At 48.4% G+C, this 13,888-nt stretch overlaps 1 protein-coding gene across 1 annotated transcript in view; it reads right to left on the bottom strand.

The window, feature by feature from the left end:
• LOC141974716 (putative transmembrane protein 244) overlaps positions 1–11,477 on the bottom strand; it is a 44,294-nt gene extending 32,817 nt beyond the window's left edge. Inside the window, exons 1-4 of the mRNA XM_074934677.1 lie at positions 11,371–11,477; positions 9,207–9,292; positions 7,558–7,631; positions 7,017–7,142 (exon numbers count right to left, since the gene is read on the bottom strand). Coding sequence (XP_074790778.1) covers positions 7,017–7,142; positions 7,558–7,631; positions 9,207–9,292; positions 11,371–11,406 — 322 coding nt within the window. The 5' untranslated portion in view covers positions 11,407–11,477. The remainder of the gene's footprint in view (positions 1–7,016; positions 7,143–7,557; positions 7,632–9,206; positions 9,293–11,370) is intronic.
• Between the last annotated feature and the right edge of the window lie 2,411 nt (positions 11,478–13,888).

The following is a 13,888-nucleotide window of genomic DNA, read 5'->3' as shown; positions in this document are numbered from 1 at the left end:
AGCTAACTGACAAACTCGGTCTCCGGGAAAAGGAGGGATGGCTCCATTCCCCGGAAGGGAAGGTCCTCTTACCAAAGGGCCTAATCCGGCCGGTGCTGCAGAAACTACATCAAACCACTCATGCTGGCAGGGAAGCACTTATCCAACTAATGGGAAAATACTTTATCACTTCCGGACTCCGACCCCTGGCTGCCCAGGTACAAGCGGACTGCTTAGTCTGCCAAAAGAATAACCCCCGACCGGGACATCCTGTGCCACCAGCTGCCCTAGAACCTACTCCGGGCCCCGGACGAGTGTGGCAAATAGATTTTACTGAGTTTTCCCGGACCCAAGTGTTCAAATATCTCCTCGTCTTAGTGGATCGGTTCAGCGGATGGCCAGAAGCCTTCCCATGCCGTAATTGCACTGCCAGAACAGTGGCCCTCAAGTTTGTTAAGGAGATCATTCCTCGCTTTGGACTCCCCCAGTGGATGGAATCTGACAACGGGACACACTTCACGTCAAAAATCATCCAAAACATCTCAAATGCCTTACAGATCCCCTGGAAACTCCATACGCCCTGGAGACCGCAAGCCAGTGGTGTAGTGGAGCATACCAATCAGACCCTTAAACAGCATCTCTCAAAAGTGTGCCAAGAAGCCTCACTGCAATGGCCTGATGCTTTGCCCCTCGTCCTACTCCGTATCCGCGTTCTCCCAAAGGGTAGATTAGGGCTTAGTCCCTTTAAAATTATGTTTGGAAGGGCATGGCCTATGAATGGCACCCCGGTTCTGTCAGGGGAATGGGAGTTGGGTAATGGTTTTTTGTCTCAGTATGTGTGTTCCCTGTCTGCTGTTCTCTTGTCTCTTCACAGGTATACCAAGGATTCCCAGCCTCTCCGCTTGGACTCTCCCGTCCATTCCTTACAGCCCGGCGACTCTGTGCTTGTTCGTACCTGGAAAGACGAGCCTCTCCAGGAAAAGTGGAAAGGACCCTATACCATCCTGCTGATCTCCCATACAGTGGCAAAGGTCGAGGGACACAAGAACTGGATCCATCACTCTCGTCTGAAGGCAGTACCCGCCCCCTCGTCAGCAGAACCGTGGACCGTCCAACCTGCTGACTCCTCGTCTAGTGACGATCTTGGGCTAAAGCTACCTTTTAAGAGAGACAAATAGCGGGCACCTTAACGCCTAAATGGGCCCACCCAGGTACTGGAGACCCTGGGTTGGGAAGACTCTGGTAATAATTAATTGGGTAACATTGTTATTCTCTGTATTATTTCCAAACTGTGCATATCGGGAGCATAACTCCTTTGTTTCGCTTGTGTACCATGTTGCTACTTTAACAAACCAGACTGATTGCTGGGTATGTGCTCCAACTCCACTGTCCCCCAAAACGGGAATGCCCTTTGACATGCTGCCCCTGACCCTAGCAGAATTAGCCGCCACCAAAGAGCAGGAAAGAACAGACTCGCCGTTCTGGAACAAGACCTCTTTACAGCAAGCCACCTATCAGGACCAGGAGTATTCAGTTGCAGTACTCACTGAGGGAGTATTTTCTTTTACCCGAAACCAATCTGATCACTATGGGCATCCTGTGGGAAAGAGCTCCTGTGTTATTACACAGTGGGCTGATGGGTATTGGATAAAGACCAAGAGGGGAGGTCAGCAGTGTGGGTGTAATGGTTCCTCCCCTTTTGGGGAAACTCTTACGAATAATCTTACCACAAAAGAAGGGTTTGGAAATATAACTTGCCGTCCAGTTAATATCTCCAATGTAACAAGCCAATGGTGGGTTTGTAGTGGTCCCTATGGCGAGTGTAATTTGAACGGCACAATTAGAAACACTCCCACTTGTACCCAATCAGGAGGATGGGATGCTCCCTTAGGGCATATGAACTGTTTGGAAAAGCAGCCTTAAATATCCCAGGAATCCCCTTAAAAAACAGTCCTTACTGGGCCCTACAGGGTCACTATTTTGTATGTGGCCGAAAGGCTTACAAGGTGCTGCCAGCCAACTGGACAGGTAGCTGTTATATAGCTCATGGAGTTCCTCATTTGTCAATAACTGCCACACTGCCCAAAGGAAAGATTAGAAATGCCCGAGATACCCCTGTTGAGTCACGAGAAAAGACCCTGTGGCGAATGACTACGGCATTGGAGGGCAATATAAAAAATTCCCTCACAACCGAGAAGCTTGTAGGGTGCTCTGTACTGGGAATAGCGCCACTGTTTACCGGGCCAGCCATGGCATGCATAGGCCGCTATACTGTAAGGCTGCAAATGGTACTTGAGAAAGTTGCTTTAGAGTTAGAGGACTCGGTTAGTGATTTAGGGTCTGCAGTAAAAACATTAAATAAAGAGGTACAGCAGCTCAGGACGTTTTTCCTCCAAAATAGGCTGGCTTTGGACTATCTCTTGGCATCCCAAGGGGGGGGTTGTGCCCTCGTCGGGCCCCGATGTTGTGTATATGTAAATGATAGCAGTTATGAGATCTATGAAAAGGTGGTACAGGCTGAGGCCCATGCCCGAGCCGGAGCACAGGTTGCCTATACTGCCCCCGAGAGCGATTGGTTGCAAACCTTGTTTTCAGGCTGGAGTTTGTCGTTTTGGCTTGGTGGTTTATTTAGCTTGTTATTGAAACTTCTCTTTCCTGTATTGCTTGTATTAATGGTATTATGCTGTGCAGTATCATGTGTCAGGACCCTTTTGCAAAAGTTAATAAGTCATTCTCTTCAGGGCTATCACAAAGTGCTTATGCAAAGTCCTATTGTAAAGAAATAAGTAGCCCAAGTGAGAAAACTCAGAGCCAAGGCTGTTGAGTGTTCTCAAAGGAGGGAGTAGTTGTTGGGGACACTGGGGTATGATCACTAGGTAACTCGAGGGGATGGAAGACCTCAAGTGTCGATGAAGACCCCTCGCACTAGGCTCAAGTGTCCTTCTCCCACCCCACCCCACCCCCCCGCCTGGAGGCACTCGCACCAGTTATGCGTACTAGGCCCAAGTGTCCTTGGCCCCCCCTGCCAGGAGGCACACACAGCAGTTATGCTGAGGATCTGCAACAATATGTTGCAAAGTCAGACTGCCTGAAACTAAACAAGGCCAAACAGGGCAGATACGGAAGAACAATGCTGAATAAAGCAGCTTTCTGTATCGTTTAACAGATGGTACAGAGAACAAGGGAACTAACTGGTAACTGGATTGGCTGGCTATATGGATACTTAGGGCAGCTTGCTATTGGACAAGTATGCTGAAGAAAGGATGTATAAAAGCCTGTGTAACTTCCTGCTCTGTGTGCAGGATTTGAGATTCTATTCTCCCTGTACCTTGTTTGCAGCTGCAAATAAACTTTTCTGCTTCTCCACCCCGTTGTGATTATTGGGTGACGCACACCGGGCAACGAACCTTGCTGTTGTTCGCCTCTGTCACTGGGTGCCGGCAACAACTTGATCCAGTAGGCAGCCTCTGAGCAGCACCTCTGCTGGATCAGGCCCCGTGGGTGAGAGAGGGATGCTCCTCTACCGCTCTTCTACCAGTTTGTGCATTGCTCTGGGGCTTAGGCCTAAGATTGGTGTCCTGATGCCTAGAGAGAGGCAGCAATGTGCATACTCAAAGGCAGAAACGTAGGCACAGGGGGAACTTTTACCCTGAACATTTCAGCGCCAGCCAAGCAGGGGAGTTTGTGGATTGCAGTGGTGCCTAAAACTGGGATTTAAGCACCTTTGTGGATCTGGGACACAGAGGCTAAATGAGTTGCCCAGGGCCACGCAGGAAGTCTGTGTAGAGTAGGGAACTAAACTGCTCAGACCCTAACCCTGTTCTACACCTGCCACAGACATTGTGGGACATGTCACTTCCCCCTGCTTTGACAGTTTTCCCAACTATTTATAAAAAAGGAAGTGCTGTTAGCTCCAGCTCCAGAGTGTAGATTTAACTCACGAATGGGTTTTGAGACCCCCCCCCCCCGTGGAAGGTGCAAGAGACAGGCACATTCGTGCTTTATGCTCTCTTTTTACTAAGGTTAGTTACTTTGATTTTCTGAATGCTGGTTTTCTCAAAGGGGGAAAAGCAACTTAAACTCCTCACTTGGATTCTGAATAGCAAGTTACATTAAATGGAATTAAAGCACCCTGTGTTAAGAGTGTTAAAGGCTCCGCAGAGACAGGTTGTGTCTAAAAATGCGTGTATGGAAAAGCCCAGAGAAGGGCAGGGGAGGTAGGCTAGACGTGTATCGGTGGGAAGGAGGAAGAGTAAAAGGAGATGTGACTGAGGGATTTGAAATAATGAATGGGACACAGAAGGGCAGTCAGGCTGCTTTCTAGCCACTCTATTACCAAAGGGCACTCCCAAGTAAAAGGCAATAAAACAAGGGATATATTATATGCCTATCCAAATTTAAAATGGCTAAATACTAGGGTACAATATGGCACAAGCCAAAGCCTACTGCAGTCCATGGATGTCCATAGGCTTTGGATCAGGTCCTATACACAGAGTGCTGCTATTGTGGTAAGCAGCTTAGTGCAGTTCAAAAAGGATCGGTCTTGTCTATGAATGAGTCTAGCATCACAGTACCAGGATCTGGGACAGGAATTACAGATGCTCATGAATGCAATGTTGTTGGAGCTGTGCTAGTCCCAGGATCTTAGGGAAATAAGGTAGGTAAGATCATATCTTTTATTGGACCCACTTCTGTTGGTGAGAGAGACAAGCTTTCGAGCTGTGGGTATTACCTCACCCACCTTGTTTCTCTAAGATCCTTATGAAAGCAGATGTCCTCTAGAGTTTAGTATTGCACAACTGGTCAGGTGCAGTCTGTGCAACGGAGTGCATAGTGGTGAGAGGGGCTCATTACCTTCTTCTGGAGCATTCACTGTTGGCCACGACAGGATGCTGGACTGAATAGGCTATTGCTCTGTTCTGCTATACCCGATCCTAGGTCATCCGTCTCTTTGCTAGTCAATCCATCTATTCATATATCTGTTCCTCATTCCTTCCCTCATGTGTTTCTTCATGCATCTGTCATCCATTAATTTGCCTTCCCTACTCTCTCTGTCCATCCATCTCAATCCTGGAGCACTAAAGTTCCTCTCCGACAGACAGGGAGCTGTGCGGTTGCAGCGGAAGCGGCTGCAGTCGCTCATGTCAAGCCTTGAGCATATAAATCATGCCATCTCAGAGATCAATGCAATGGACCTAATAGGCAGGCAGAATAAATGTGGATCAGAAGCTGCATGGCCTTCCCACGCCTCCCCATGGATAAATGGGAGCTGTTTTTCCCCTGGTAAAATGGCTTTGTTTGTGAGTAAGCAATTAGTCTCTCTCTAAAAACAGAATCAGGAAGCTAATGGACGGGGGTGGCAGGCTCTCAGCCCCTTTGCTGAGGAATGATGGGTCCGTTTCCACCCCATTAGCACCAGTGGGACGCAGATGGTGGCATGTGCCTTGCTGAACTTGTGCTGCAAGACAAATGAAGCCCTCTTCCCCTGCGTTCATTGTAGCCGCTATGGGTAGGAAGAAAAAGGCTGTTCCACATGGCGCAGGAGTTAATGGGACAGAACAAACACGCAGGCCAGGACTAGAAGTGACAAACCCATTTGGAAGCCATTTCAGTAGCACTGTTTTTTGTAATGTTCATATTTACTTTGAAGCTGTTTTCAATTTTTGGTCTCACTGGATCATTAGTCTTTTAAATATTATTATGTTCAGTTGTAGTGGGGCATAGCATGGGGAGGGAGAAAGGAATAGAAAGGGAGTTTGCATCGGTGCATTCTGATCTGCCCCCTGCCATGGATTCTTCAGAGCACTGAGGTTCCATCCACCAGTCCCATCCACTGCCAGGGACACTACGGAGCCCCAAGGGTCCATCCCCCAACTGCCATGGACCCTACGGAGCCCCAAGGGTCCATCCCCCAACTGCCATGGACCCTACGGAGCCCTGAAGTTCCATCTACCAGCCCCGCCAAGTGCCACAGAACCTTCAGGGATCTCAGTTCCCACCTGACAGCCCCTTTTGCCATGCCCAGAGCCATCAGGGTCTCCACAACCCACCTGAAGCCCCTATACCACCTCCAGCTGCTATAGGCAAATTTCTGAACAGTGGCTGGCCCCAGTTTACTCCTACCAGAGAGAGGGTCAAGCCACAGACTTCAGATCTCGGTTTTGAACAAATAACAAAAAAGGAAGGGGGTGGGGAGGAAAGGGCAGGGAAGAGGAGAAAGAAAAGGAATAAATTGGAGGTAGTAACTTTAATACACAGCACTGGAAGGAAGGCAGCTTTTAAAAGAGCAAGAGAAAAGCGTGTGGGTGACTGGGCAATGGCACATGAGCATTTTGCAAAAGTCACGGTCCAGTTAACTATCAAAGTCGCTGCGTCACCAAGGCACGTTTCAGGTCCAGTTGTAGGGAAACTGTGAAATTCCTGCTGGATTTATTCTTAAAACCATGCTAGGGCATGGAGCTATTCGGAAACATGCACCTGCCACTGAACATCAGCCACTGCTAGGGTGGAAAACAGCAGCGGTGTAAAAACACACAGCACTATTATACTATAGCTAAGGACAGGAAGGAAAAAACCCACTTCCAGTTGAAACTGTATTGGGCATTGAAGTATACAGTTGAATGCATTTAGTTAAATTAATTTGACTGGAACAACCCACTCCTTACAAGAAGTGCCCTGGGACGCTGTGGTCAGGACCTCAGTTTTATATCTCATGCAAGAGACAGCAGGTCTAGCAGCACTCTTTGCCCCCCAGTATAGCACAGCACTGGTATGCTGGCTTGATACTGACTCAGAGGGAGAAGCGCTACCAATGGAATCATCAGCATCACTTCCTCTAACACCTGGGTGTGTCTTTAAGGTCTCCCATCCAAGCGCTGAGACAGCTTGAGTCTGCTTAGCTTGGGAGGAAGACTGGTAGGCGCTTAACCTGAGCTTGTGTGGGTTCAGAATGAAAACAGTTGTTTTTTCTCCAGATGACTCAACAAACTTCACACAAACACTACATCATGTATGGAGTCCACCTGGCTCAAACTCACCTACAGACGTCAGTGCCACGTGGACCAGTGTGACAGTGATGGCGTAGTCCCAGACCCATCGCTTCAGCAGAGCAGCAAAGAGAAGGCCGCTAGTGAAGTAGGTCAGTTCCATGGACAGCAAATTCACTAAAGAAATGAGAAGGGAAAACAACCCTTATTCTGGAGTAAAGGCAGATACATCTCACAGCAGGGAGCCCTGGAGGTACAGAGTCCCTGCCCATGGGACACAAAGGAAAAACCTCAAAATTATCCTGGAGTTAATGTTCTGACACAGTTTATTGGAATACAGATTCTGCTGATTCCAATGGACGGTACTACCAGTACACAAAGTCCATTCCCATAAGGCAAAGAAATACAGTGCTGTCTGCTCGCAACAGCAAGGGACCACTTCACTGTTTTCCCAGTGGCTGTGCTCACAGTCCATCCCTCCAACCTCACACATCCTGTTCTCTCCCAGTCAGACATTAACACATTTTTGGCCTTGAAAGATCCCTGTGGTTTTATCCATTCCAAAGCGGCCTCATTGCCCCACACCACTTACCCAGATATTTGGGATTTGAGTGAGATGGTTCTGTGTTAAATTCAAAGGGGATAAGTCCATCAAATGTGTCCAGCCTGGAAGGGGTAAAAAAGAGAGAGAGAGAAAAGATTTTAGGAAATTAAAAATGATCAAGGGCTGTTACACTGATCCCCACTAAAAAGTCAACATTTGCAATGGTTACTACACAGGTAGATCTGAGATACCGCATGTCATTGTTACAGGGCCAACTGCATCTCTATCCACTCTGTGTTCTCTCTGAGTGCTCTCCCTCAGGTGGCAGGCCTTGTGCCTTTACCCCTCCTGGTGTGGAATTCTATACAGTGATCCAACAGCCTTCTTAAACCAGCTCATTGTTTATTTTTCAGTAGGAACAAAGCATTTAGAGAAAAATAATTTTAAAACAACCATCTACACACATCTATTTAACCAAAGACTTATCATCCCCTGGTGGTATCCTAGGCAGGCCTAAATTCTTCTCACACCCCTTTGGGTGTCCGTGTCTCACTCTGGTTCCTCCAAACAACTCCTCGAGAGAGAGAGAGAAAGAATGTTCCTTCTTCACCCTCCCAAAAGTCCTTTGTTCTTCTGCATTCCCAGGCCTTTTCCAGCCTTGGCATTGCCTCAACAACTCTCAAGAGTTTGCTTAGAAGTGGCTTATTTTCTGCCATTCTTTCCCTTCCTGCTTGCTTCCCCTTCTTAAACTAAGCCATTGTATTCATAGAGTAAACATGCCAATAACCAGGTCAGCATACAGTGCCCATAAGTTATTCCAGAGCATCTCCACATCCATCATATCACAGCCCCCCCTATATTTAGAACAGGATATAAACATGGAGCCTGTGTAGTACTGGCTGACAAGTGTTGCCATTTAAATGGCACCCACTGTGCCATCTGCAAGCTGGTTTGCTAGCCTGTGGGGCAGCCTGTCCAGCTTCCACTGGGCTGGTGTCTGCTTCACACAAACTGCCTCTTCCAGTTCGTGTTCGCTGGACCCCTTTGTTGATACTCTCAGCAGAGAGGCCAATAATTTAGGTTGGGATTTTCAAAAGAGACTCAGGAATTAAGAGCCTACCTTCTAGTGAAATTCAGTGGGAGGTGAAGCCCACATCTTCAAAGGTATTTAGGCTCCTAACTCCCATTGAAATCATTGGGAGTTAGGTGCCTCAATATTTTTGTGCATCTGGGCCTGTATGCTTGACTCCTTTACATTTCCTTGAAAATCCCAGCCTAAGTCTGCTTTGAAGATGTAACCGTTGACGTGATAGGTGCCTTAGCTACACAGAGATGGCCTTGCTGGACCAGTGTGAGGCACATTAATGAGAAGCTCACCTTGCCGCTGTCTGGATTGTCATTGTTCTGTGGTAAAGAGAATGCCAGGCTCCAGGGCTGTGCAGCCTGGCATGTTTCATCAACACTAAACTAGACTGAAAATAAAATAAGTGCTCAGCAGTGAGACAAACCACTGAGCAAGAGCCACATGGCTCTGGCTGGGAAAAGAAAAGCAGGACTCCCATACCCTAACCATCACATTTTGGAAGAGTCCAGTCAAGGGAAGGCAACACTGTGCTAACTGAATCAGATCCCCTTATTTCACTCGGATGAGCTCAGTGTAAGATCTGCTCTGCTCAGTTCAAAAAGAGCAGCCTCACCTGAAAGCTCCAGAGCAGATGCTTCCAATCATGTAATAGACTGTGTAGAAAGTGACCAGGCACAACAGCAGGTGAATGAGAATGATCTGGAAATCAGAGCAGAAAAGCACAAGGATCAGCACATGCAGCAGTGAGAGGGATGTTTATTCCCATCTCACCACAGAGAAAAAATCTTCAGCAGAGGAGAGTTTCCTGGGAATTCTGTTGCAGCTGCAAACAACTGGATTTGGGCCACCTATGAAATGAAACTCTGTGTTACGTTCACCTGTTTCAGTGACATGTATTTAAATAAATGTCTAGTACTCTACGGGGGTTGTACAAGTGTAACAAGGACTCTGGCTGGGTCACTTGCCGGGACTGATGCTGGGAGCTCTGGATCTAAAACCACAAGCCTCTGCTGTCTGAGCTAAAGTAACAGGTTTGTATAGTTCCAGGCAGTAGCAGACTCACAAGCCTCAAGGGAGACAAAATGCCACCCTGTGATAGGGTGATTCCACAAGCAATTACTCCTGGTAAGCATGATGCAGCTACAAATGGATTGTTAATAATCGTACATTTCTACAGCTCCTGTCAAGGATCCCCAAGGGCTTCACAAATTGTGTCCATTCCCTACCACTGAAATGCAGCCACCTCTGGGTTGGAGGGCAACAGCTAGACAACAACACCACACAACTTAGGAGGCATTTTGGCAAGGGCACCAGGGCAAAACCCCTCTTCCAGTCATTGCCCTGGGATAGTTTGTGTCCACGTGGGACAGACAGGACTTGGTTTTTAACATCTACTTCAGGAAGACGATGCAGGACATACATTCTGCCAATCCACTGAAGTGAATGGATGTTCCACTGAAAAGGTGCTCAGAAAATGGCTCATAACAGCTGTATTGTGTGCTTTATAAGAGGCAACAGATCCAGTGCAACCTGAAGGAATGGCTAGTTCCTCCTGTCTCTGCCCATACCATGGGGGATGAGGAGCAGGGCTGTAGAGTCTTTGCACCAGCTAGGACATCCCCCTGCACAGGGGTATTCTCAGAAGGTAGGTATATTTCTCTGGCCCCCATCACCACAGCTACTGAGCTCCTCACAATGTTTAATGTGTTCCTCTCACAACCCCTTTGTGAGGCAGGGCTGGGCTGTTATCCCCATAATACTGATGGGAGACTGAGGCACAGAGAGGCTAAGAGACTTACCCAAAGTCACGCAGGACATCTGTGTCAGAGCAGGGGACAGATCATAGGCTTCCTGCATGCCAGGCAAACACCCTAACCAGCAGGCCATCCTCTCTCCATTCTAGCACCCTGCCCATCTGTTCTTCACTTGACTTGACCCAATATTTTTGTGGGGGTGGAAGCGGTGGAGAATGTATCCAACTGCTCCCAAGACATTCCCATCCCAGCAGCAGTGCAGAGGGTGAGGGACAAACGCAGGGCCCGAGAGCGCCAAAGAGCCCAGATCAGGTTGCAAAGTGCACTGTTGGATAGTTCAGTATGTATGTTTATTGATCTTGGATTAGCTCTTGAGAGGTCCCAAGCACCTGTGCCTTGACCAGTTATCGGAAGCACTCAGTCTGGGGAGGAGAAAGCCAGGTGAGGGGGGCATGTCAGGTGTCTGGCTGGGAAACGCACCCAAGGGAGGCAGCTGACGCCTGGTTCCTGCAGCTGGGAATTTCATTTGCATAGTTGGTTTCTCTGCCCCTGCCCCCTAGCTCCCTTTGGATCGAGCCGGGTCAGAGAAGGGGTTATTGGAGTACGAGGGAGAGATGATTCCTGCTTCCCTGCAAGAATTAGCTCCAGTGTGAATTATGCTGCTTGAAACAATTTCACCGGCTGCCTTTTATGTTAATGAAACTTTGCTTTTAACTAAACCACTCCTGCTCCTGGCTGCTCTTCCATCTGCCCCAAGCAGCTCGCCGGCAGGGCTGGAAAAGCCTTGAGCTTCAGCACCTTTGGGAGGCCGATCTTTGGTTTTCTGAAGCAGCAAATTCTCTCCCCCGCCCCCCACCTCTCTCCCTTCTTTTACCTTTACTGCTTACAGCAGAATCCGTGTCACATGATCCTGCAATCTCATCAGGCCCAGATGCCGCTGCTGACCCATAAACCCTGCCCCAGCCAGCACTGCTGGGCTTTGCCTGCTCCCCAAAGCAGAGCAGCAGTTCCTCTGGGCTTTACCTTGATGCCTGGCACACTGCCGCTTTGGAAGGCCATGCGTGGGGAAGGTTCATAACAGCACAGGCCAGGCTCCAGGACGTGTAGCCCGGGGATATCTCTTGCTGAGATGCTCTAGGAGAGGTAACCCGGGCTTCCGTGGCAGGGGAAGAGAGACGAAGCTGCAACGCCTGCTAGAGGCAAAGATCAGACAGGCAGGGAGAGGAGCCAGTGAAGAGAAAGAAGGCAGCCACTGCTCAGACTGTGTCCAGTCCTGGGATCATTACAGGACATCAGTTTCCAGGGTCTAACACCAGCACCTAGGGTGACCGGATGTCCCGATTTTGTAGGGACAGTCCTGATTTTTTGGTCTTTTTCTTATATAGGCTCCTATTACCTCCCACCCCCTGTCCCGATTTTTCACATTCGCTGTCTGGTCACCCTACCAGTGTCTGGTCACTGCTAATTCTATTTTTGAAGACACCAGAATCTCCTGGTCCGTGTGGAAAAGGATGGATTTGTACCTGACGTATTTCAAGCCCCTTCTTCAGTACTCACCAGTGCAGTGGTCACTGAGGATACAAAATTCTCGTGGTGACCCTGCCAGGTCTCTGCGCATGACACACCCATTGACTTCACTCAGGACTCCCACTGGCTCCAGTGGCAGCCGCCCGTGCAGGGCTGGCAGGAAAGACTGGTGCTGCTGGGGTGTAGACTAGCACTCAGAGTGACGGGTCACAGGGCTCCCTGGCTTCACCAAGGCTGGTGTAAATAGGACCTGGATCACCCAACTGGTGATCTGGTGGGTAACACACCACCAGATCAGGATTGAAGCATTTTACATGATTTGGTGTAAATGACTTTACAAGCTGCAGAGCAAGGAAAGTCAGGTGGCCCCTGTCACGCCACTCTGGGGGGCACAAGACAGGCAGGGGCAGGAAAATTGGCCAAGCAATAAAGGGGAGTGAGCTGCTGGGACGACCGAGAGTGAGGAGGCAGCTGGGCACTTGAGCATGCCAGGGGAACTTTTCTCCTGGATTGACTGAACCACGGGACAATCGGAGAAGCCCAGTCCAAGGGGGTTCAGGGCAAATCAAAGCTGGGAAGAGTGCTGTACAGAAAGGAGACCCAACAGCTGTGAATTTAAGCCAAATTCAGGCTTCATTTTTTGGAGAATGGGATAGTGGTTGATGGTCCCAGCATTAGAGGGAGGAGTTGCGGGGCTGGGCAGTTGGGGCAGCACCCACTCACCTGGACAGTGTTTTAACAGGCAGCTACAATGGAAAGCTCTGTGGCAGAGTCGGTTAGCTCTGGACTGGAACGGAGGGGAGTGAGGTAGGTCTGAACAGAGATGCAGATGGCTGGCTGAGTTATGCGGTGGGGCTAAGACAGCAAGAGCAGTAGGTAGTTTTGGTGCAGATGATTGGCAGAGCTGCTGAGAGGGGGGACAGGTCTATACTAGCAGAGGGGTTTGCAAGCCTTGATTGAGGCATGGATGTGAGATCTGTACAGCTCCTGGCCCTGCTGTGTCCGGCTCTCATTGGTGACGTTAGTTCTTCACTTTGACCATCACGTAATTTGCTCATAGTGCCTCAGAAGAGAAGAAAAACTGAGACATGTGGATGGTTGGAAGAATACAGCTATAGCTTTGTAGCCAGTGAAGAGTTGTAGCCCCAGGACTTAGAAGTGATGAAGAAAGGATGTGTCTTATTAGTGTGTGAAAAAGATTTGTTATCAAAATGGACCGTCAATTTTTTAATACTCAGAAAATTGCCACAGCAAGAAAACACATCAGAATTTCAACCATGTCACGGAAAGTTATTGCAAATGGCAGCTGGTGCGGCTGGGTCTGATAAGATATTACAGGAAGAGAGTAGAAGTGTAGAATTACAGATATTGCAGGAAGAGAGTAGAAGTGCTGGCACAGTCTGCTATGGGGAACTGAAGTAAGAAAGCTAACCACCTCCCCAGTATACACAGGTGTTTGGAGTCAATGGGATTTGGGCTCACTTACATCAGGCAGTTTTTGGCCCAATATGTCTTGTCCATGGAAAAATTAGGGCCAGATCCTCAGCTGGTGTAAATCAGCATAGCTGTATTGACTTTATTTTACTCCATCAACTTCAATGGACCTCTGCTGACTTACAACGATTAATGAAAAAAGAAAAGGAGAACTTGTGGCACCTTAGAGACTAACAAATTTATTTGAGCATAAGCTTTCGTGAGCTACAGCTCACTTCAGCTCACGAAAGCTTATGCTCAAATAAATTGGTTAGTCTCTAGGGTGCCACAAGTACGCCTTTTCTTTTTGCGAATACAGACTAACACGGCTGCTACTCTGAAAATGGTTAATGAGACAGCCTTTTATTTTGTAGCTAAACAAATGATAGAAAATGATCAGTTAACTGGGATTTTATTGCAAAATCTGAAGACTCTAGCACAGGTGCTCTCAGAATGGTAACACCATCTAGTCAACAGTGTGCCCTTGTTGCCAAAAAGGCCAATGGCATTTTGGGATGTATAAGTAGGGGCATTGCCAGCA

The sequence above is a fragment of the Natator depressus genome, chromosome 19, assembly GCF_965152275.1.
Source record: "Natator depressus isolate rNatDep1 chromosome 19, rNatDep2.hap1, whole genome shotgun sequence".
Taxonomy (NCBI): domain Eukaryota; kingdom Metazoa; phylum Chordata; order Testudines; family Cheloniidae; genus Natator; species Natator depressus.
This window is presented reverse-complemented; position numbering and strand designations above follow the sequence as displayed.